Genomic DNA, 24,251 nt, shown 5'->3' with positions numbered 1-24,251 from the left:
ATAAATAGGGATGCTGTTGAAGGGATAGCTCAGTCGGTAGAGAATGAGACTCTTAATCTCAGGGTTGTGGGTTCAAGTCCCACATTGGGCAAAAGATTCCTGCATTGGAGGGGGGCTGGACTAGATGACCCTCATGGCCCCTTCCAACTCCACAGTTCCATGACACTGATCTACAAGTTTGGTATTTCACGGGTCTGAAGGCGAGGAAATTTTACTCCAACCCCACAATGGACAATCAATGCACACTGCCACGCACACAATAGTATATTAAATATTTTATTACATGTGCAGCTAGGCTGTTTCACATGGTCCCTAGGCAGAAGAGCACTTAAAATAGTTTATTACGAAGAAGCACAGCCTCACTATGCTACCTAGAGATGGGTAACTGGTCAAGAGACAAGATGCATTGTGCCAAATGAGAGGACACTGTCTCTGTCCACCTCCTCTCTTAACTCGCAGCTGGGCGACCACATTTAAACCACCAGGGATTTTTCGGTCTGTGCACGTACAGAGAGACCAAGCTAAGCAGGCTAGGAGGAGGACACTTTTGGCATTCCAGAGGCTGCAGAACTACAACTTCCAGCAAGCATGGCTGTGTGACCATGGGAGTTGTAGTTCAGCAACATCCAGCAGGTTATAAAGGTTCCCCACACCCGCAGTATACATTCATTACATTCCTGAGAACGCTACCCTGTTGTGCATCATAGTCGTACCTCGGAAGTGGAACAGAAACCGTTTCGGAAGTCTGTCCGACTTCCAAAATGTTTGGAAACTAAGGTGTGGCTTCCGATTGGCTGCAGGAAGCTCCTGCAGCCAATCAGAAGCCGCAGAACCCATGTCAGATATTCCGGTTCCAAAAGAACGTTCGTAAACCGGAACACTCACTTCCAGGTTTGCAGCATTCGGGAGCCAAAACGTTCGACTCGCAAGGCGTTCGTCTTCCAGGGTACGACTGTACAGTCATACCTTCGTTGTTGAAAGCCCTGGAACTGGGACGTTTTGGCTCCCGAACGACCGAAACCCGGAAGTGACTGCTCCGGTTTTCAAATGTTCTCTTGGAAGCCGAATGTCTGACAGGGCTTCCGCGGCTTCTGATTGGATGCAGGAGCTTCCTGCAACCAATCGGAAGCCGCGATTTGGAAGTCAAATGCTTTGGAAGTTGAAGGGACTTCTGGAACGGATTCCGTTCCGACTTCCAAGGTACGACTATTTCCTTTTAGAAAGGTTTGGAGACTGCCTTTGCAGCGATCAAAAAGACTATTTCAAGGATAAGAACTGTTGTGGGGTGGGGAGAAAAGAGTCATTTCCTTTGTAATCCAACAATACCCACTTAGGTGGCATCCACACCTTAACGGGCTATGCTATTACTTTAAACCTTCATGCCTCCCCCCCCCCAATGATTTCTGGGAGCTGTGGTTTGTTGAGAAGTCTCAGGACCCTTAGGAAGACCCCCTATTCCCCTCCCAGCACTACAATTCCCAGATCGGTTTAATAATCAATCCCTTCCCCCAGGGAACTCTGGGAACTGTAGTTCCAGGAGGGGAGCAGGCGCCTCTTAACAACTCTTAATATAATTGTGTGTGCCACAGCAAACAACAGCCAGCACCCCCTAAGCAGCTTCATCCAGAGAATCATTAGCCTCCGGAACAAGATAGACTGGGTTGTCCATCTATGGCAACACATCAAGCCTCTAAGCTTCTCATTCAGAGTCAAAAAGATGAGCTCAGCAGGATTCTGACACACTTTCTGGAAACCAAAAGGCTGGAAGGAAATGGGGTGGGGGGAGGAAGGCAAGGAGATGGGTATCTCCAGACAAAGCAACAAGAGAAGATGGGGGACAGGAGAGAAGGTCAGAAAAGAGTTCAGAGAGGATCCAGGTGGAGGAAAACGCGGCCAGCTCAATTTCTTTTTGCATGTTTGGTGCAGAGAGATGACAGCCTGGCGACAGCATCATTGCAAAGGGGAGATCTTCAAAGGGATCATGATTCGCGATTCCATGCTCCGGACCAGAGGCACTGCAAAAGGAAAACCCGGTGGTCACTCGGCAAGGACACAGAGCAGAGGAACCTGCCCGCCACTGCCCTCTCCACCCTCAACCTCAACAGGGAGCCCCACACAAGCTCTCTGCTCCAAGGACATCAATACCAAGCACTGACAATTCGTAGAAGGACTTCTCCAAGGACTGAGTTCTCCCAGGGGTAAAGCCAGGGTGGGCATTGGGAGCAGGCCAGCAGAAACTCACAAGACATCAGTGAAGTTAACTCTTTGAAGAGACAAAACGGCTCAGGTCTAGTGAGCACAGCAAGGCTTCCCAGGAGGTCTTGCTGTGATGAGGCAGTTGCGAAGACCGAAGGTCCCCACAGCTCCCTAAATCTCCTCTTCCCCCAGGTCCTTCCCAAACAACCTGAGAATTCTCTGCCTTTTCTGCCTTTGCTATGCTCTCTTCATGCCTCTTTTGGTTCTGGGAGACCAGGGAAGAGGGAAGCTGGTCGCAACAGGAGAGGGAGACTTCCTGGCTTCTCTCTGTCTCTTGGCCCTCCTCCTCTCCAGCCTCCGATTCTGGACTGCTCTCTGTCACAGACTCTCCCTCCTCACTAAACCCGGTTACCTCTTCAGCTTCTGACACCTCCTCCTTCCAGTTTGCTCCCTCTTCTCCCTCCAACCAGCTAACTGTCCACGAGGGCAAAAGCAAGTCACCTGGTGCCAGGTGATTGACAGGTAGGATGGCCACACCGCCTGTCAAACTTGGAGATAAGGCTTCGGCCCACTGGCCAGATCTAGTCCCGCACCCCTGGTGTGAGGGTACACCTGGATAAGCAACTCCTGAATTTCATGTTCAAGCTCAAAAGAAGCATTTTGGAAATGGGATCCTAAGGATTAGGGGGAGGCAAAGCCTTTTCCTGCAGAGGATGTTCAGAAAAACAGCTTCTCTAAGCTCCAAGGACTCTGTGGATGCAGGAGAGATCAGCCGAGGCAGGGAGTGCAAATTAAGTGCTCTCATCTCTGCCTCATTCCTAGAGCCTGTCATTGGTTCTGGGCTGGCTCCCCCTACTGTTGGTCTCCAGCCTTGCAAGCCATCAGCCCTGAGTACCAGCCACCACCGTTGAAAAAGATGCCTCACCTGTATAGTAAACGTTCTCATCCCACCCTCGCTTTCTCCAGGCAGCGTTCCTCGTCTCCTCTCGAGACTGCAGGTCCCTGTAGGCTAGAAGGACAGCAAACCACTACATCACAGGAAAGCTCATTGACGTGGGAAGCTTTTTGGCTGCTGCATAAAGTGGCTGACTCATGTTAAGCAGCAGAAAAAGATAATGCAGTCTTGGTAGACCACAAGCGTTACATGAGGCAACAGTGTGATGCAGCAGCAAAATAAGCTAATGCTATTCTAGGCTCCATCAACAGTATAGTGTCCAGACCAAGAGAAGACATAGTACCACTCTATTCTGCCTTGGTCAGACCACACCACACAGTTCTGGGCACCACAATTTAAGAAGGATATTGACAAGCTGGAAAGGGGGCAGAGAAGGGCAACCAAGACATGATCTAGGGTCTGGGTACCAAGCCCTATGAGGGAAACTGGGTATGTCTAGACTGGAAAAGAGCAGGCTGAGAGGAGATATGATACGGAACTGGCGAAATTGACATACAAACTGCGAGACAAGGACAACTGTGGCTTTAAAGAAGAATGGGAACTTTTTACAAATTACTTTTTTAAAAAAAACACAAAATGAATTGGACTCCTTGGAAGGTTTTGAACAAACATACACAAATTTATAATTGTTAACACAAAAGATAGATAATTTAAGGACCTTTACAATTTTACAATATGCAGAGAATAATATGTGTTGAAAAACCGGAGAGGGGAGCTGAGGGAAGTCTGGTGTGTGTGGTGTGTGTGTGTGTGTGTGGGTGTGTGTGTGTGTGACAGTTTCTCTTGGAGAGGGGGGAAGGAAAAAATGGGTGTGTGTGGAAATGAAGATGATATGTTTTTGATAATTTGTTATGTTGAAATTCTTAATAAAAACTATTTTTTTAAAAAAAGAGAGGAGATATGATAGCCATCTTCAAAAATCTCAAGGCGGGGGGTGTCACATGGAAGAAGGAACAAGCTCTGGAGGGCAGGATGCAAACTAATGGCTTAAAATTACAAGAAAGGAGATTCCGGCTAAAAATCAGGAAGAACCTTCTGGCAGTTAAGAGCTGTTTGACAGGGGAACGGTCTCCCTCGGGAGGTTGTGGACTCTCCTTCCTTGGGAGGTTTTCAAGCAGAGGTTGGATGGCCGTCTGTCATGGATGCTTTAGCTGAGATTCCTGCATGGCAGAGGGGTTGGGCTTGATGACCCTTGGCGGTCCCCTTCTATACCAATTCTCTGTTTCTATGAAATGTACAGAAGGGCAGGCAATTCAGGGATAACCCAATGGAGCTCATGGCCACAGGCTTTTTTGAGAACGGTGCAGGGCTGTCTTCCCCTGAGACCAGCTGTTCTCAACCTGTGGGTTCCCAGATCATAGAATCATAGAGTTGGAAGAGACCACAAGGGCCATCGAGTCCAACCCCCTGCCAAGCAGGAAACACCATCAGATGTTGTTGGACTACAACTCCCATCATCCCTCAGCTCTGGCCTTGCTAGCTAGGGGTGATGGGAGTTGTAGTCCAACATCTGGGGACCCACAGGTTGAGAACTGCTGCCCAAGACCCTCTGGATCTTTTGGACTACAACACTTTTCATCAGCCTCATTTGGGCAGCCACCTACCCCACAAGTGGTGCACGATGTACAGCTCCCCGATCTGTGAGAAGAAGCCGCCCACAGCTTCCTGGTTCTCTTGGCGATATTTAATGGCCCGTGCCCTGTTCACCAGTCAAGAGAGAGAGCAAGACGCAAGCAAGTAATAAATGAGTCGCTATCATTGGCCATTTCTGCCCTGCTCAAAGAGATAATGGCAAACCTACACTTGCCCCACAACTTCAGGGGTGTAGCCCTCCGGAGGTTATGGGCCTCCAACTCCCAGCCAGCAGGCAACATGGCCCCAAGTGAGGGATGATGGGAGCTATAGTCCAACAGCATGGGGTGGGCACAGGCTCCCCAGCTATGCAATGGGTGCATTGCTTCCTTCGCAGTGTGCATAAAAATGAATGCAGCACAGAAAGCAACGTACAAAAACAGTGCCTTAAGGGGAAATGGCAAAACTCTCTCTCTCACTTTTACCTAATGAGCAAAGTCTATGTATTAATAGAAATGAGCACTGAAAAGCTGATGGGTTTTTAAAGGACTTGAAATATACATATATTTGTAAGGACATAGAAACCAGCATTTCCAAAAATATCTAAGCAGTAAAAAACAACAACCCACTTATGTGGCGAAATGAACTTAAGTTTGGGGAAAACGAGGAGCTGAAATTGACACATCCACCACTATTTGTGGAAGCTCAAAGCTGGCTTCCTGAGGACAGGTTTGGTTTTGTGCTGCTTATATCTGCAATCCTGACCACGCCTACTCAGAGGCAAGTCCCTCTAAATTCAGTGGGGCCTACTCCCAAGGAAGCAAGGTTAAGCCTTCAGCCTTAGAAATCTTTTTTTTGCTGAAAGGGGCAGTGGAAGCTACTCCTCCTTGTAAGGTCCTGTAAGGCACTGTACCAGCAGCTCCACCTCCCTTAAATGATCTTTTGGATAAAGGCACATTCAAGGTATTTGAAAAATCTGCTTACCAGTTATTTCCCCACTCAATCATGGTCCCAGGCTGAAAGCAAAAGGGAGAGGTGATGTACATAGCTTGTAGTCATGATTGCAAAACTTCAGGGAAAGCTCTCTCGAAGACTTATGGTGAGCTTCCCAAGCTCAATCTTTGGGACATATCTATATACAGCTTCATTGATGCACAGGAAACTGAAGTGGTGCTCCAGAAACCTACTAAAGGGTGGGAAACTACAAGGAGGAAGCAGCTGGAGGGAATGACTCATTGTTTCAGTTGTCTCTACACTAATGCACAGTGCATGGGAAACAAGCAAGTCGAATTTGAGCTTTTAATATACGATGGAAAATATTACCTAATAGGCATTACTAAAACATGGTGGGATAAGACTCATGACTGGAATGTAGAAATTGAGGGATATAACCTATTCAAAAGGAATAGACCAAACAGGAAGGGGAGAGGAGATGCATTGTACATAAAGGATATGTACACTTGTGAAAAGACCCATGCCCTGGAACACGGAAGGCAGATTGAGAGTATATGGGTAAAAACTGGAGGAGAGCGAAACAACAGTGATCTTCCAATGGGGGGGTCTGCTATAGATCTCCAAGCCAGACTGAAGACTTGGATGATGCCTTCCTAGAGCAGATTATTACCAAACATTCAAAATGGAGGGATACGGTAGTCATAGGAGACTTCAACTATCCCGATACCTGTTTTTTTTTCCGTTTTTTTTTCTTATCTTAAAAAACAACAACAAAAAAACTGTTGCCTTCGGGCAGAAGATATAGGACAATGAAAACACGAACCACACGCCTTCTGAATAGTTTCTATCCAAGAGCTCTGATTGCACTAAATAATGATCTCAGGGCCAGTTGCAAGAAATAGCAAGCAGGGAGTAGGAAGGAATGAGATAGGTTTTAGGTTATGTTATGCCTTTAATAGGTTATGTTATATTCTGGATTATGTTATGTTTTATAGATTATGTCTGAATAGGATGAGAGTGTTGGAGATACGTGCAAATGTGTATGTGAACCCGGTCTTTGGGTGTTTGATTTTCGTTGTTGTGTATACTGTGTATATACGGACAATGACAATAAATTTATCTTATCTTATCTTATCTTATCTTAGAACTCAATTTCTGCTGAGAATGCAAGGTCCAACAAACTCCTGAATTGCCTCGCTGACCATATGCTTTCCCAAAAGGGTGTCAGATGATCTGAGGGCTCGTGTAGATTTCATATCGGCAGAAATGTTCCAGGAGATATTAGTATCCTGAGCCGTAACATCCGCCCCCTTCCCAAGATTCCACCCCCCAGAACTCACTTTCAGCTTGTACGTCCTCAATTCATAGATATTGGGCCCAGGTCGTGGCAAAGGCTCATTCCAAAAACTGAACTCCAAGAGCAGCTGGTTTCTTCGGGACAACAGCATTTTGCTCCTCTCCTTCCGGAATTCCAGGTACTCCTGTAGAGGGGAAAGATCAGAAGGGTCACTTGGGCACTTAGCTGTGGGCTGTCAGTACTTTCCATGGGGGTGGGGGACATGATTGAAGAGAGTGAGCTAGTGTTGTGCTGTGTAAGCATGGGATTTGGTTCTTTCAAGCAGGTTTCTAGTTCTCATTGACCTGAAAGTCATATGTTGACAGTACTTATATGTCGGACAGTTACTGTTTGGGTTATCCCAGCCACAATTTGAATGTGACCTGGAAACTAACTAATGCAGAATGCGGCAGCTGGATGAGTATGGCTGCCGAGCCTGCGTAACACCGGTTCTGAAAGACCTACATTGGCTCCCAGTACATTTTCAAGCACAATTCAAAGTGTTGGCGCTGACCTTTAAAGCCCTAAACGGTCTCAGCCCAGTATACCTGAAGGAGCATCTCCATTCCCATCGTTCAGCCCGGACACGGAGGTCCAGCTCTGAGGGCCTTCTGGCAGTTCCCTCCGTGCAAGAAGTGAGGTTGCAGGGAACCAGGCAAAGGGCCTTCTTGGTAGTGGCGCCTGCCCTGCGGAACGCCCTCCCATCAGATGTCAAGGAAATAAATCTGACTTTTAGAAGACGTCAGAAGGCAGCCCTGTATCAGGACGTTTTTAATGATTGATGTTTTATTGTGCTTTTAATTCTGTTGGGAGCTGCCCAGATTGGCTGGGGAAACCCAGCCAGATGGGTGGGGTATAAAAAATAAATTATTATAGTTAGCCAGGGACTCGAACCACGGGTCAGAGGCACAAGCCTAACACTCTACCCAGAGAGTAACCAATGTTGTAGGGCCGCAACTCAGTGGTAGAGCATCTGCTATGTATGCAGAAGGTCCCAGAACATCTCCATGTTAGGCTGAGAGAAACTCCCTCTCTGAAACCCTGGAGAGCTGCTGCCAGTCAGAGTATACAACATTAAGTTTGATGGACCAAGGGTCTGACTCAGTTCAAGGCAGCCTTCCTATGTAGGCAGGTTCCAGATGTCCCATCATTCTTGATCGAGGGCCATGCTGGCTGGGCCAATGGGAGTCGGGGACCCCCAACATCTGGAAGGCATCGCCTTGGCTACCCAACTGTTCCATTAAGATTGCCGCTGGCTCTTTGCTGCAGAGATCAGCTAGCCAGATGTGCACTGGCAGCGGCACCGTCGGCTTGCCAGCAGCGTTGGGATTTCATTCCTCCGTCGCTGCTGGTGTGTGATTGTTTTCCTCACATGTCTGTGTTGACATTCCACAGTGTTGGGAGTAATGAGAACGGAAGTTCAGTTTACACTGTTCCGTTACGTTGTGCTATTGCATTTTCTATTTTCTCTCGGACGAGAAGGATAGAGGAGCCATGATTCCTTTGTTCTGCAACACTTGATCTTGTACATAATAATAATAATAGTAAAAATAGTAATAACGATAATAATAATAATTTATTACTTATACCCCGCTCATTTGGCTGAGTTTCCCCAGCCACTCTGGGTGGCTCCCAATCAAGTGTTAAAAACAGTACAGCGTTAAATATTAAAAACTTCCCTGAACAGGGCTGCCTTCAGATGTCTTTTAACGATAGGATAGCTGCTTATTTCCTTCACATCTGAAGGGAGGGTGTTCCACAGGGTGGGCGCCACCACCGAGAAGGCCCTCTGTCTGGTTCCCTGTAACCTCACTTCTCGCAATGAGGGAACCGCCTGGAGGCCCTCGGCGCTGGATCTCAGTGTCCGGGCTGAACGATGGGGGTGGAGACGCTCCTTCAGGTATACTGGGCCGAGGATGTTTAGCTTACAATTCTACACCTCAAGTCCAGCTTCTGCTTTGAACTCTGTTATGCTTGTGTGTGCATATATCTTCGGATATATGTCGCAGTAGCGACTCAGGACAGAAGAGTGATGAATCATCCTGAGGGGCGCTTTGGAGAGAAAGACGCAGTTCCCTGGTGTTTTCCCAACAAGCATTACATCTGGAGAAGAAGAAAGACCTGCGCTTGGTACCTGGTTCTGTTTCAGCTTGTTCATGCAGTCCACGAGGGCCGGGTAGCCACCGGTGAATCGCCAGAGGTGCACTGGGACAAGAAGAGGAGACCCTCAAATCTTTGCAAACCCCAGCTGAAAGCTAACATCCACGTGGCTCACCGCTAGAGCATCCGTTTTGCATGCAGAAGGCGATTGTGGCTGATCTAGTCCTGAAATTCCCTTTTTTATTGGGAGGAGGAAGGGCTGAATCTCGAGGGCCTCCTTAGGGAATGCACACAGCATCTAGTAGTTGTGGATGTACTGCTCTTGCACATGGAGGTTCTGATTAGAGGCAGTGGCTAATGGATTACGACAGCAGGGGTAAGCAAACCTTTTCAGCAGGGGGCCGGTCCACTGTCCCTCAGACCTTGTGGGGGGCCGGACTATTTTTTTGGGGGGAGGGGGAATGAACAAATTCCTATGCCCCACAAATAACCCAGAGATGCATTTTAAATAAAAGCACACATTCTACTCATGTAAAAACACCAGGCAGGCCCCACAAAAAACCCGGAGGTGCATTTTAAATAAAAGCACACATTCTACTCATGTAAAAACACGCTGATTCCCAGACAGTCCACGGGCCGGATTTAGGTGGCTATTGGGCCAGATCCGGCCCCCAGTCCTTAGTTTGCCTACCCATGGATTAGGGGTTTGTTTGTTTTAAAGATGGAAAGGGAGAAAGGGCTGAATCGCTATGGCTCCCCAAGTCATATGCAATGAACTTCCTGTCAAGGCAGAACTCGAAGGCCCCTAAACCCACCCTGCGTGGTTGGCCCTGCCCCCTCACCTGCCTGGTCCTGTTCACCATACCAAGTATTCCAGTTGCCAACCAAGTCGCAGGGGTAGTCCGAGTCCGAGTGCAGCTTTGGAAGTACCTGCTCCCTGCAAAACAGACATGGAAACAACAGACAAGGTGGGTATAGCCAAAGCTCACATTTATTATTAGCAGCAATTATTAATAACAATGCCTGTGGCATCACCTTAGTCCACATATGTCCCCACAACCACTTTGACCAGCAGAACTGGCACTGTTACAAGTACTACATAATGCCTGCTCCACATTCCTAAAAACTCGAAATTTTAGTGTGGCGGCACCTACACTTTTGGGTTTTTTGTGATTTTCAGTTTTATACATTTCAATAATTTTACAATCATTTTAACATTTCAAGACTTGACTTCCTCCCTCCCTTTCTGTGGTTGCTTAAATTACCCCCCCCCCCCATATTCCAAATTAATTTAATTTACTCATCTACTTTCAACATGTACTCTTATAAAACTACAGATTACAATAATCCTGCCAATGTTCTTATTATCTGTTTGTAAATATTCAATAAACCATTTCCATTGTTTTATAAAAAGTTTGTTATCCTTATTCCTTATTTTTCCTGGTAAGTTTTGCCATTTCTGCATATTCCATAAGTTTTTGTACCCATTCTTCTTTCCCTAGGACTACTTCTTTTCATTTTTGGGATGAGTAATATTCTTGCCACTGTAGTCGCATACATGAATAAATTTCTATAAAGTTTGGGTAGTTCTGTCCCTATAATTCCCCCCAAACACCTACACTTTGGAACTCCCTGCCTGTTGATATAAGGCAGGTGCCTTCACAGGAGGACCTAGTATTATGAAAAGTTGAAAAGTGTCTCTCTCTCCACACAATTTAATACACCTCTAGCTATTGTTGTTGTTTATTATATTTTAAATTATGTTCCTCCTTACACACATCCCGCCTCTAAAAACAGGGGGAGCCCCTTCCAAGGCTGAGAACACACTATACAGTGGTACCTCGGGTTACATACGCTTCAGGTTACAGACTCCGCTAACCCAGAAACAGTACCTCATGTTAAGAACTTTGCTTCAGGATGAGAAATCGTGCTCCGGTGGTGCAGCAGCAGTGGGAGGCCCCATTAGCTAAAGTGGTGCTTCAGGTTAAGAACAGTTTCAGGTTAATAATGGACCTCCAGAACGAATTAAGTTCTTAACCCGAGGTTCCACTGTACTTTTAAACAAATGCTGTCTTTTTTTAAAAAAAGAAAACTTGGGGGGCAGGGAGCAGAATGGAGTACAGTCATACCTCGGGTTGAAGTTGCTTCAGGTTGAGGGCTTTCAGGTTGCGCTCCGTGGCAACCCGGAAGTAACGGAACGCGTTACTTCCGGGTTTCGCCGCTCGTGCATGCGCAGATGGTAAAAATGACGTCATGCACGGAAGCGGCGAATCGCGTCATGCACAGACACGCAGTCGCGGGTTGTGTTCGCTTCAGGATGCGAACTAGGCTCCGGAACAGATCCCATTCGCATCCTGAGGTACCACTGTATCTGTAAAGGACAGGATGGATGGAATGGAGTGTCTGGGGGCCCAGAAATGGAAAGAATATAAAGTTCCTACCAGAAAAGCATGGCAGGCGAAGCTGATGGACTATGCTGAAATGGCTAAAATGACTGGACAAGAATCAGAAATCAGGAAGACCAAAAGTTTAATAAGGAATGGGGAAAATTTATAACTTATCTTAAAGACCACCGTAAACAGTTAAAATTGTTAGTAGGACTGGAATATCACTTGTAGTGAATAAGGGTGAATTTTGGACATAATGGAAGAGGTAAAAGATTTGGATCATCGTAAAAGATGCCAAGGGAAATGATTAACAGTAGGACCCACAAAGGGGAGGAGGGAAGTCCAAGAGATTCCTTGGAATCTTGTTTTTAAGATTTACGCTTGATATATCTCTGTAAAATTTTAATTTGAAAAACCAAATAAATAAATAAATACTTTAAAAGGAATGGAGTCTCCGGGAAGATGGAGTAGGTGCTGGACGGCTCCCTGAACATTGCAGCAAAATTCCCGCTTGTGGAATTTTATTATTGAATTGCACTATACTGTCGTTAGGCCTTTTAAATAACCTCTCTTCTCAATCTCAGAACTCCCGACAGCGCGAGATACTTACGTCAGGCTGTTATAGGCATCCAGGCACTCGGGTTTCACATTGTGGACTGAAATGACAAAGAAAACAGTTGCGTTTGGCTTAGTATCAAATGCAAAATAAGAGGGAGGGAGGAAGAGCGGAGGAAGCCTGCAGCAAAACAATCTCCTTGAACAGGACCAACTCGTTCCCCTGGTGAGCTAGCAGGGAAATTCGTGGCTGCCCCACAGCAAGCATTCTGCACCAAAGAAATAATAATACATTTCCTGAAGCAAGGAATATTCTGTCCAGATAAAAGACGCATCAAGAATCCAGATTCTGTTCTCAAATTCTCAAGTAACGGCAACAGGGTGTTTTTATTTTTGAAATGGAATCCTAGAACTGTAGTGATGGAAGGCACCCAAGGGTCATCTCCAGACCCTGCGAGACAGGAATCATGGCTAAAGAATCTGACAGATGGCAATCCCACCCCCGTTTAAAAACAGGGGGAGGCCACGACCTTCCAAGGGGAGCCCATTTCACTGTCAAACAACTCGAAAGTTCTTCTGAACGCTCCATCAGAATCTTCCTCCTTGTTGTTTGAATCCATTGGTTCGGGTCCTATCTCTCTGGAGCAGCAGAAAAACAGCTTGCTCCATGTGACAGGCCTTCAGATATTTGAAGATTATTCTGTGTGCATTATTCCTGCCTAACCAGCACACATAATTCTGAATGTCTGTTTGCCTGTTTGTTTATTATTTGCATCTTGCCCAGAATTTGGAACTTCTTGGAGGCAAGGAACAGACTGGGCGGTGAGAGGGTGGTTTGAGTAAGTCTGCCGTGGACGCTGATAGGAGATTGGTTGGAAGGAGGCAGCAAGAAGTCACTATATCACAGACAACAGAGACTGTCAACGTAGCTTCTGTAATCATGGGGTCGAGAAACTTGACTTGCTCCCCTCCCCAACCAATGCCTTAATATTAAGCGTTTTCTCCTTCATCCTTTTACAACACCTGACATCTATTCATCTCCCATTTGAGATGAGACCATCAATTGAGACAGTCTCCCCAGATCCAGAGAAACATCTGGAGAGACCTAATTGGACTTTCTAGATGAGGATGAATCCTGACAAGACAGAAGTACTGTTTTGGGGGGACAGGAGGCGGGTGGGTGTGGAGGACCCCCTGGTCCTGAATGGGGTAACTGTGCCCCTGAAGGACCAGGTGTGCAGCCTGGGAGTCATTTTGGACTCACAGCTGTCCATGGAGGTGCAGGTCCATTCTGTGTTCAAGGCAGCTATCTACCAGCTCCATCTGGTACGCAGGCTGAGACCCTACCTGTTCGTAGACTGTCTCGCCAGAGTGGTGCATGCCCTGGTTATCTCCCGCTTGGACCACTGCAATGCGCTCTATGTTGGGCTACCTTTGAAGGTGACCCGGAAACTACAACTAATCCAGAATGTGGCAGCTAGACTGGTGACTGGGAGCGGCTGCCAAGACCACATAACACTGGTCTTGAAAGACCTATCCCAGTACGTTTCCGAGCATAATTCAAAGTGTTGGTGCTGACCTTTAAAGCCCTAATCGGCCTCGGTCCAGTATACCTGAAGGAGCGTCTCCGCCCCCATCGTTCTACTGAGGTCCAGCTCAGAGGGCCTTCTGGCGGTTCCCTCCCTGCAAGAAGCCAAGTTACAGGGAACCAGGCAGAGGGCCTTCTCAGTGGTGGCACCCTCCCTGTGGAATCCCTCCAAGCAGATGTCAAAGAGAACAACTACCTGATTTTTAGAAGACATATGAAGGCAGCCCTGTTTAGGGAAGCTTTTAATGTTTGACGCACTATTGTATTTTAATATTTTGTTGGAAGCTGCCCAGAATGGCTGGGGAAGCCCAGCCAGATGGGTGGGGTATAAATAATAAATTGTTGTTGTTGTTATTGTTGTTATTATTATTAGCATTATAAACTCCTTCTAAGCAGTGGTTCCAGCTTTAAGCTGCTGCTATGCTTTGTTTAGGGACGCGGGTGGTGCTGTGGGTTAAACCACAGAGCCTAGGACTTGCCGATCAGAAGGTTGACGGTTTGAATCCCCACGATGGGGTGAGCTCCCATTGCTCGGTCCCTGCTCCTGCCAACCTAGCAGTTCGAAAGCACGTCAAAGTGCAAGTAGATAAATAGGTACTACTCCGGCGGGAAGGTAAATGGCGTTTCCGTGCGCTGCTGTGGTTTCACAAGAAGTGGCTTAGTCATGCTGGCCACATGACCTGGAAGCTGTACGCCAGCTCCCTTGGCCAGTAAAGCGAGATGAGCGCCGCAACCCCAGAGTCGGTCACGACTGGACCTAATGGTCAGGGGTCCCTTTACCTTTACCTTATGCTTTGTTTCTGAGAAATAACACACCAGCTGCTATTGCTGTTGGTTAGTGTACAGTCGTACCTTGGAAGCCGAACGGAATCCGTTCCGGACATCCGTACGACTTCAAAAACGTTCGACAACCAAGATACGGCTTCCGATTGGCTGCAGGAGCTTCCTGCATGCAATCAGAAGCCGTGGAAGCCGCGTCGGACGTTCGGCTTCCAAAGAACGTTCGCAAACCGGAACACTCACTATTGCAGCGCTCGGGAGCCAAAACGTTCGACTGGCAAGGTGTTCGGCTTCCAAGGTACGACTGTATTTTGAATTATGTTTCTTGTAAGTGAGAAAGCAAAATAATAATTTTTAAAAATATATATTAAAGAGTTTTCAGAAAGCCAAAGTTCTGCACCAAGAAGGTTCCAAGGTTTTTACGCAAAGCATGGAAGGCTCTTTGTCGATCACCCAGCTCCCCAAGCTGCTCTGCTGAACAGAAGACGCGAAATCTGCTGCTGCTGCTGCTGCTGCTTACAGTCCTTACCCGCGGACTAGCCCTCGGCCCTCACCCGTGCAGAAAGCAACACAGAGGCTTACGACAAGAGCAGAGGGGAAAGCAAGCTTAGGGACGAGGGAGTTGGCGGCTCACATTGGATCTTGTACAGGTGGTTGGTCTCTTTCTTTGACAGGAGGTTGGAATGGGCATCCTTTCGGGGATCCACTTTGTGGACGAAGAGGGAACGGAACCAGCTGCTTTCGTGGTCTTTGGAGTAGTCCCTGAAAGAAAATGCAGGTGTCAGAAAGGCAACCCACAAAAGAAAAGAGGAGATGGCAGCCTTCGCAGCAAAACATCTGGACCAGGTTTCTGAATTGCTACTCGCCTGGTTGCCTATGGCGAGTGAGACATGATCTCCAGGTGACCAAGGAACAGGACAAATGTCAATTCACTACTTCTCAAAGGCCAATAATGAGTTTCAGTCCCTGCATAATCAGCATAAGGGTTCTGAAGCAAGTAGCCTTCCTTGTTTTAAGTTATTATGCCATTGTGTTGTGGATAATTCTGCATCAGTTTGCATGGGCTCTTAAGAAATGAGCTGCTGGAGGACGAACGGAGCATTTTGCAGCTTGGAAAACTATGCTACTGGTTTACCGTATTTTTCGGTCTATAAGACGCCCTTTTAACCCTTCAAAAATTAAGGGGAAATGTGTGTGCGTCTTATGGAGCGAATGCAGGCTCCTTGGCTTCAGCGATAGCAACACGAAGTCTCCGAAGCGCAGAAGGAGAGCTCCCCCCGCGCTCCGGGGGCTTCAGGCGGCTATCCGCAAGCCTTTGGAGCACAGCGGGAGTTCCTGCCACTTCACTGAAGGGGCGCTGAGCAGAGAGGGGGAGCTTTTTCCCCCCTGTTCTCCCCCTCCTATGGTCCGAAAAATACGGTACTTTAGTTTCGCATACCAGCTTGCTCCATGCTTCATTCCCAGCAGTAAAATGGGAACAGCTGAAAACATTTTTGTTCCGGCAAGCCTATCCAGACATGCAGAATGTCAGCATCTGTTTTAATCTGCTTTTTACCTTATTGATGATTTAAAAATTATTTTAAAACAGCTGTTTTAAACTTTTTAAAATGGTAATTTTAACTTTTTGCAAACTGCTTTGAGTTGTTATTACAATCCATCGGTATATAAATCTTGTGAAATAGAATGAAATGTGAATCAGGACAGACCCATTTCACCTCTTAACCACCTCCCAAAAAAATCTTGGAGATGGAGACTAATAATACAGAACTACCTCATAAGGTTCTTTGTATTGATAACTGACATGAAAGTGAAGTTTACGGTACAAATATGGTTATATAGAAATTCTGATCAAGCTTCTCTCTCTTAAGCTCTCCCCACGTAAAAATAAAATATCTATCTGCAAAAGCTGCGAAATAAAAAATCAACGGCTTCTCTCGAACACAGCTCTACCGAGCAACGGGTACCATTCCACTCCAGCCAATGATATGGATCTAATATTCTGCTCTTATCTAAGATGGCAACTAGATAAATAAAGAGAGAGAGAGGGAGAGACCCTTTCTTTGCAGCCAAGACCTTTGCACCAACGCTGGTCATTCATTAACTTCAGAAAATAGATGGTAAACAATCCATCAGGGAGGCACGGCTAACTCAACAGGATTCCCACTGTCCCCTTCAGGAGCTGTGACTATGTGAACATGGAGACCAGTGTTCCCCAACCTGGTGCCCTCCAGCCATAAGATGCTGGGGTTGGTGGCAGCTGGATCCAAAACTGCTGGAAGGCACCAAGTTGGAGAAGACTGACCTGTTAGCCAAGGGCTTGTAGCTAATCTCTAGTCCAAAATTCCATCTTTCCAAATAATTTGTTACTTACAGCACAAGCCTAATAAGTCAATCTACTCAGACAAAAATCCTGCTGGATTCAGTGGGGCTTACTTGCACGTCAGTGGGATTAGCTTTGCCGCCTAAGGCGTCATAGACTCTTAGGAGTTGGAAGGGACCCAAAGGGCATCTAGTCCAACCCCCTGCAATGTAGGAACCTCAGCTAAAGCATCCATGACGGACAGGAGAAGGGAAAAAGAGAAGACTCTCAAAACTTGCAAGAATGAAGCAAACGAGCATTTCAAAACAGGGTTGCATCCAACCAAGTCAAGAGCAGGCCCATTGAAGTTCATGGCACTAGGTTAAGTAACGTCCATTCATTTCAATGGGCTTCCTAGGAGTAGGACCCCAATGTTGGATACGACCCCAAAGTCCACTGCGTTTTAAGAGCTTCCAAGGCCTCACCAGCCCTCCAAGGGCGCAAAGTGAAAACCATCCTTTTCCTTCCTCCCGGGTTTGTTGCGATCCTAAGGAAGGCTTGATCTCTCCCCCCCCCCCTCCCCAGCCTCCTGGACATTAACCCTTTGCCCACCCGGGGAGCGCCCGTGGCGCAAGCAAAGGCGCAAGACTTTGGGCATGGAGAAGTGCGCAAGGCAGCATCGGGGGTGGGCTCCTGGTGGGGAGGGGAGGGCAAGCTGCTCACCGGCCCCCGCCGCTGCCGCGGGCCAGGCAAGGGTCTCCGCCCCGCAGCGCCGCCAGCAGCAGCAAGCGCCTCGCCGGCATCCCGCACGCCCACGTCGCCATCTTCGCTCTCGCCCGCGGCTCCAGCAAGACCCGGACGAGAGGAGGGAGGAGGAGGCGCCGCCGCCGCCGCCGCCGCGACGCTTTGGGGCGGATCTCGGTGCTCCGATGCGGCTCACGCCCCCCGCTCCCCGGGCGTGGGAGGGACTCCTGGGGTCTCCTTACAGTCGCAAGGGGGCGTCAGCGGCCCGCAGCCTTCATGCGGACTAGCCACCCGACGCCATCCCTTTAAAGCGCGTTCGAAGGGCAGGCTTTCTCGCAAGGGATTCTGGGGCGTGTAGTTCACCCCTCGCAGAATTACAATGGCCGGCTGCCCTTCACAAACTACAGCGCCCAGAATTCTTTGGGCGGGGGAAATGCTTCGAAGGTTGCAGCGTTTCGTGCTTTTTTAAAAAAAAAGTTTAGAGAAAAGGCGATAAAGAGGCAGTACGACAGAAGTTTGCAAAAGTATGCATGGCACTGGGGGAAAGCTGTTCTTCTGTGAGTTCAACAGCATTCTTGGTGCCTTAGCTTCACAGGTTTTAAACTTTGTCCCAAGGACTTCTTAACTTTCTGTCCGTATAGTTAAAGCCATGGTTTTCCCAGTAGTGATGTATGGACGTGGGAGCTGGACCATAAAGAAGGCTGATCGCCGAAGAATTGGTGCTTTTGAATTATGGTGCTGGAGGAGACTCTTGAGAGTCCCATGGACTGCAAGAAGATCAAACGTATCCATTCTGAAGGAAATCAGCCCTGAGTGCTCACTGGAAGGACAGATCGTGAAGCTGAGGCTCCAATACTTTGGCCACCTCACGAGAAGAGAAGACTCCCTGGAAAAGACCCTCATGTTGGGAAAGATGGAGGGCACAAAGAGAAGGGGACAACAGAGGAGGAGATGGTTGGATAATGTTATTGAAGCTACCAACATGAGTTGGTAGCTTCAAGAACTACCAGTGGGGAGGCAGTGGAAGACAGAAGTGCCTGGCATGCTCTGGTCCATGGGGTCACGAAGAGTCGGACACGACTAAATGACTAAACAACAACAACAAAATATAACCAGTGATTCTCGCCCGCCAACAAACAAAATTCCAGCTAGTTTGAGGAACGGTTTGCTTGCTTGGGAAAGCTGATCTCATAATGCTAGCACTCATCATCAGTATTTATATATTGTTTAATACGCAAAACCCCGATATAGAAAACAGGGGTGGTTGGCTTTTGCTGCCCAACTCCCCAAGGGACTGAGTCCCCTAAGTCCATGATCCGTCAGAGATGAATGGATGGAGGCAGGAGGCAGTGAAAGCAAGGCAGATCTTTATTTTTCTGTTGCAACAGAGTTCCCTCCCCTGCTAGCAAGGCGGCAAGAGAGACCCAGAGCCCAGAAGAAACATCTCTTTTAAGGGTTTGCATTTTGGCGTGGAGAAGCGGGATATCCTCTCTACAAACAGTCAGAAATTACATCTCACATAAAGTGAGGTAGCTGTGGCTCAGGCAGGCCAAGGTGTGCTATTCCTGAATATTTAGGAAGTTTTACATAGTTCCAGACACAGTTTACGCAAACATAAGACAATCAGGATGCCTGTCAGACATCCCTCAATGCAGAGCATCTGGGGAAACAATGACAATACAAAGGAGGTTCATAAATATAGGAAAGGAATCCCTTCAGAAACTTCGCCTGATTGCTAGCTGCCTACCTGTTCTCAGACAATGGGGATTAAGGAGGCAGAGGGAATATTTAGTTTTTAGGAGAGCCAAGATTGCTTTTGGATTATTCTCCAGTACTATTTTAGACATGTGATGTATATACTTATGTGTGTGTGTTTACCTTGTGCAATTAACAACATTTATTCTATATTTGAGACCTTAGAATTTCAATAACACCCGTAAGTAGTTTACATAAAACACAAAAAGGTATTTTTAAAAGAGAATGAAAACTGCAATTAAAACAAAAAATACAAAGGAATACATCGGTAAAAACAGAGAAGCCATTGATGAAACATTGAGTTAAATATCAATAAATAACAAAACAGAATAGTGTGATTAATCTTATTAGCCCAACAATGCCTGCTTAAATATATGGGTCTTTAATGGTAAAGGTAAAGGGACCCCTGACCGTTAGGTCCAGTCGTGGCCGACTCTGGGGTTGCGGCGCTCATCTCGCTTTATTGGCCGAGGCAGCCGGCGTACAGCTTCCAGGTCATGTGGCCAGCATGACTAAGCCGCTTCTGGCGAACCAGAGCAGTGCACGGAAACGCCGTTTACCTTCCCGCCCGAGCGGTACCTATTTATCTACTTGCACTGGTGTGCTTTCGAACTGCTAGGTTGGCAGGAGCAGGGACTGAGCAACGGGAGCTCACCCCATCACGGGGATTCGAACCACCGACCTTCTGATCGGCAAGCTCTAGTTTAAAACTTGCCACTATTTTCTGCTTCATGAGCAGTGTGTGGAAGGGTATTGCAGAGTTTGCAGTGTATTGCACTGTGCTGCGCCAGTGTAATCGATTTTCTTTTTGTCTACCTTGTTAAAATCAATGAATTTATCTGAAAAGAAGAAGAGGATTTGCTGCTTGAGGGTGACAGAGCCTTTTGAGCCACCTTACTTTTGCAAACCTAAAGGTCCAGTGTGAGACTGAATACCTCCAGCAAAATACCGGCAAATCAGGAGGCAAGCAAATATGGCAATTCAATAATTATAACAGAAATACATAGCAAAGGCCCCCGAGTGTAGCTTACTGGTAATCTAATTCAAAACATAATATAGCAATCCCAAATAAACAACTCGATTCCAGTAATCTTCTGGAAATGAATTTTTAATCAAGGCTTATCCCAAGATTTGTATACATGTTTCCCAAGATTTATATACATATTTGTAAATCGTCTCATTTGAATCCTTTAAAAATGTCTAGCAACTTAAATATGTATTTATTAAAGAGCCACCAATAAATACATTTTCTGGCTTCCTGTGGATTGAAATGTTCAAGACAAAAACACGAAAATGAGGACACGCAGTCATTGAGCGGGAGACAGGAGAAGGAAAACAGAAAAAGGAGTCGGGTCCAGCAATTGCATTTCAATTTAAACGGGAGCGAAAGGATGTCTGGGTGCAGAAAATGAAGTCTGACATTGACAAATCCACTCTTGGGCTTAATTCTTTTTCTATTCTCAGGGAAAGGAGAATTTCAATTGCTCTTGGCAAAGCTCCTAAAGAAAGTGAATTATCTCTATTCTTAAGGAAGGTGACCCACATTGAGGGATTGGCCAAAGAAACACAATGGGCGCCTCAGGGAAGAGCCTGATTCTGAAGAGATTGGTGCCCCTTCACAGAGCCCTCAGGCGCCTCTGGAGAATCTGAGCTGCCATCTGAAACTAAACTCTGCTACTCTGAAGCTGCCACCCTGTATCCCAGTGGTGGGGAACCTCTGGGATGCTAGACTAGCTAGGCCTCTGACCCATAGGCTAACTGGCCTCTGGCTCTGACCCATAGGACCAGCTAGGCTCTGGTCTACAGGACTGACCAGGGCCACTAGGCCTCCCCATGTGGCCCCATTTACCGGTAGTTAATAAAATCAACTAAACCGGGGTGGGAGGCCTACATACCCTCCAAAATTTCTCTGATGAAAACAGGGACATCCTATTCCATAATAATAATAATCATCATCATCATCATCATCAGTGGTTTTTTTCTGGGGGTACGCAGGGGTACACATAGCCCTAAACATTTTGTGAATCTAAGTTTGACCTCTTTGAGGGGTAGTATTTCAATATGAGTAGGAAAAGAATACCCCTAAACATTTTTTTTAGAAAAAAGCACTAATAATAATATTAATAATAATAATAATTCCATTATTTGTACCCTGTCCATCTGACTGGGTTGCCCAAGCCACTCTAGGTAGCTTTCAACATACATTAAAAAACCATAATAAAACAGGGCTTCCTTTGGTTACTTATCTCCTTGGCTCAGGAGTTCCATAACTCCCTACCCTCCAACTTTTCTCCGATGAAAATAGGGACGTCCTAAGGAAAAGAGGGTCATTCCAGGATCAATTCAGACAGATTCTGTAAATCCAGGACTGACCCTGGAAAATAGGGGCACTTTGAGGATCTGGACCTCAGGTGCAGGGACCAAATGTGGCCCTCTATCCCTCTTTATTTGGCCCTTTGAACGCCCCTCAGGCCAACACCCCTCACTGATCCGGCTTTGTACCAAAAATCAGAGGTGGGGACCATCAGACCCAGGGGCACAACATGACCCGCCAAGCCTCTCTGTCTGGCCCTGGGACTCTCCCCAGGCCACATCCCCTCCTACACCCGGATTGGATGTTTCTGCTTCATTGGACAGTGTCCTTGAACTCTGATTGTGCCTCTTGCTTGAAGGATAGAGAGCGTTGTGTGTGCATGCATGTGTTTGTGTAGAAACTAGCCCACTGTACCAAAGGCAAAGTCAACATTGATTGCTCTGCCCACTGTTGCTTCTGGCCCTGCCCACCACTGGCATGTGGCCCCCAGAAGATTGCCCACAATAGAATGCGGCCCCCAGCTGAAAAAAGGCTCTGCACCCCCATATTAAACCACAGAGACTAGGACTTGCTGATCAGAAGGTTGGCGGTTTGAATCCCCACGACGGGATGAGCTCTCGTTGCTCAGTCCCTGCTCCTGCCAACCTAGCAGTTTGAAAGCACGTCAAAGTGCAAGTAGATAAATAGGTACTGCTCCGGCGGGAAGGTAAACGGCGTTTCTGTGCACTGCTCTGGTTCACCAGAAGCGGCTTAGTCATGCTGGCCACATGACCTGGAAGCTGCACGCCGGCTCCCTCAGCCAATAAAGCGAGATGAGCGCCACAACCCCAGAGTTGGTCACGACTGGACCTAATGGTTAGGGGTCCCTTTACCCCCATATTACCCCCATATTAAAGCTTTCCCCTTGGCTAACAATCAAATGTTGATGTCCTGAGACCCATACGTGCTTCTGGTTCTCATGCATAAAGTCCAAAGTCATTTTTCTCTCTCTGCAAAAATCAAATTGTTTTGGTCCAGACAGAGCTTGCTTGGTAATAACGCTTAATATATTATATTTGGATGAGAGCCAGGAACAGAGACTTGTGATCCGGCGGAGAAGACGAAGTCTGGAAACATAAACAAGTGAATAAATAAAAAAGGAACAATTTTGTTTAATTTTTTAAAAAAGCCTTCAGCATTCTTTGGTATGGGGCATCATAGCAGGGCTACAACACTTAATGGATAAGATGAATTGATTTTAAAAGGTGTGTCTGAGTAACTGAACAGTAAACGTTTAACTACATTAAAAACACAGGGGGCAGCCTTCCACTGAGTCAGACCTATTGGTCCATCTAGCTCAGTATTACCTACACAGACTGGCAGCAGCTCTCCAGGGTTACAGGCAGGGATATTCCCAGCCCTGCTTGGAGATGCTGAGAACTGATTGATTTCATTGCATTTGTATCTTACCTCTTTCTCCAAGGACCTCAGGGTGACGTACATGGTCATCACAATCAGTTCTCCAAGGCTGGTGCAAGGCAATTGATGCGGACCTACGGGACCTCCTCTCCCGGTGTGCCCCACGGAGGACCTTAAGGTCCATAAATAGCAACACCCTAGAGGTCCCGGGCTCTAAGGAAGTTAGATTAGCCTCACCCAGAGCCAGGGCCTTCTCAACACTGGCTCCAGCCTGGTGGAACACTCTGTCTCATGAGACCAGGGCCCTGCGGGATCTGATTTCTTTCCGTAGGGCCTGTAAGACAGAGTTGTTCCACCTGGCCTTTGGCTTAGAATCAGTTTGATTCCCTCCCCCTCTTTCTTTTTCCTTTCTCCTCCTGTGAAGAGGCTGCATCCTAATGTTTTAATGTTGTATTTAATCTTGTTTTTTTAAAATTGTACTTTAATCAACTTGTTTTTATTATTGGTTGTTAGCCACCCTGAGCCCGGTCTTGGCTGGGGTATAAATAAAAAATATTATTATTATTATTATTATTACCCCTACAACAGTCATGCAAGGTAGGTTGGGCTGAGAGAGGCAGCAAATGGTCTCAGGTTACTCTGGTGAGCTTCATGGTCAAGAGGGGATTTGAACCCTGGTCTCTCAGGTCTTAGTCTGACACTCTAAGCACTACACCACACTGGCTCCCAGATTTAAACCTGGGGCAACATTACTGCATATAATTTAAGAGCGGGGCTTACAGCGTATATGGCACATGACAGCATCTCTCTGCCGGGAAGTTAATCACTGATTAGGATGTTACAAATGGCTCACAGACAAGGCTTAGGTCTGCACCTTCAACGCTGAGCTGGCCAGCTTGGGGAAGTGAATTATGAAAGCCTTTAATACCTTTGACTCTGTAAATGACCCATAGTGACAATCGGGAAGATACAGCATCCACTTGGGAGGCTTAGCATGTACTTTAAGGGAAACAGATCTCTTTGGAACAGCACGCTGGCTGGGTTTCAATAAAGCGTTCCCGGTGCAGGTGATCGATGGAGGAGCTATAGGCAAGTCATTGAAATAATTGGATCAATCGCCTTGCACCAGCCAAGGAGAACTGATTGCGAATCGCCAGAAAAGAACCTCACAGGTTCAACCCTCTGAAACTCAGGCAAAATTCCCCATGCTTGTTTGCCTGACGATAATAAGATTGGAGGTAAGAAATGGTTAAGTCAAGAGGGAGGAAGCTCAGCCACACTGAGTCCACTTGGTTAAATTGTAAAAAAAAGAGAGGTG

General features: G+C 46.9%; 1 protein-coding gene across 1 annotated transcript; it reads right to left on the bottom strand.

Moving 5' to 3' along the window:
• Positions 1-260: 260 nt before the first annotated feature.
• Positions 261-17,719, bottom strand: NIPSNAP1 (nipsnap homolog 1). Its single transcript, XM_081892542.1, has 10 exons — positions 17,446-17,719; positions 15,058-15,185; positions 12,111-12,156; positions 9,956-10,050; positions 9,148-9,218; positions 7,018-7,158; positions 5,708-5,739; positions 4,756-4,850; positions 3,122-3,205; positions 261-2,015 (listed from the first exon to the last, which is right to left on the bottom strand). The coding sequence occupies exons 1-10, from the start codon at positions 17,544-17,546 to the stop codon at positions 1,951-1,953; spliced, it is 858 nt and encodes a 285-aa protein (XP_081748668.1). The 5' UTR covers positions 17,547-17,719; the 3' UTR covers positions 261-1,950.
• Positions 17,720-24,251: the final 6,532 nt, after the last annotated feature.

Source organism: Podarcis melisellensis, assembly GCF_964234715.1.
Source record: "Podarcis melisellensis genome assembly, chromosome: 16".
Lineage (NCBI taxonomy): Eukaryota > Metazoa > Chordata > Lepidosauria > Squamata > Lacertidae > Podarcis > Podarcis melisellensis.
This window is presented reverse-complemented; position numbering and strand designations above follow the sequence as displayed.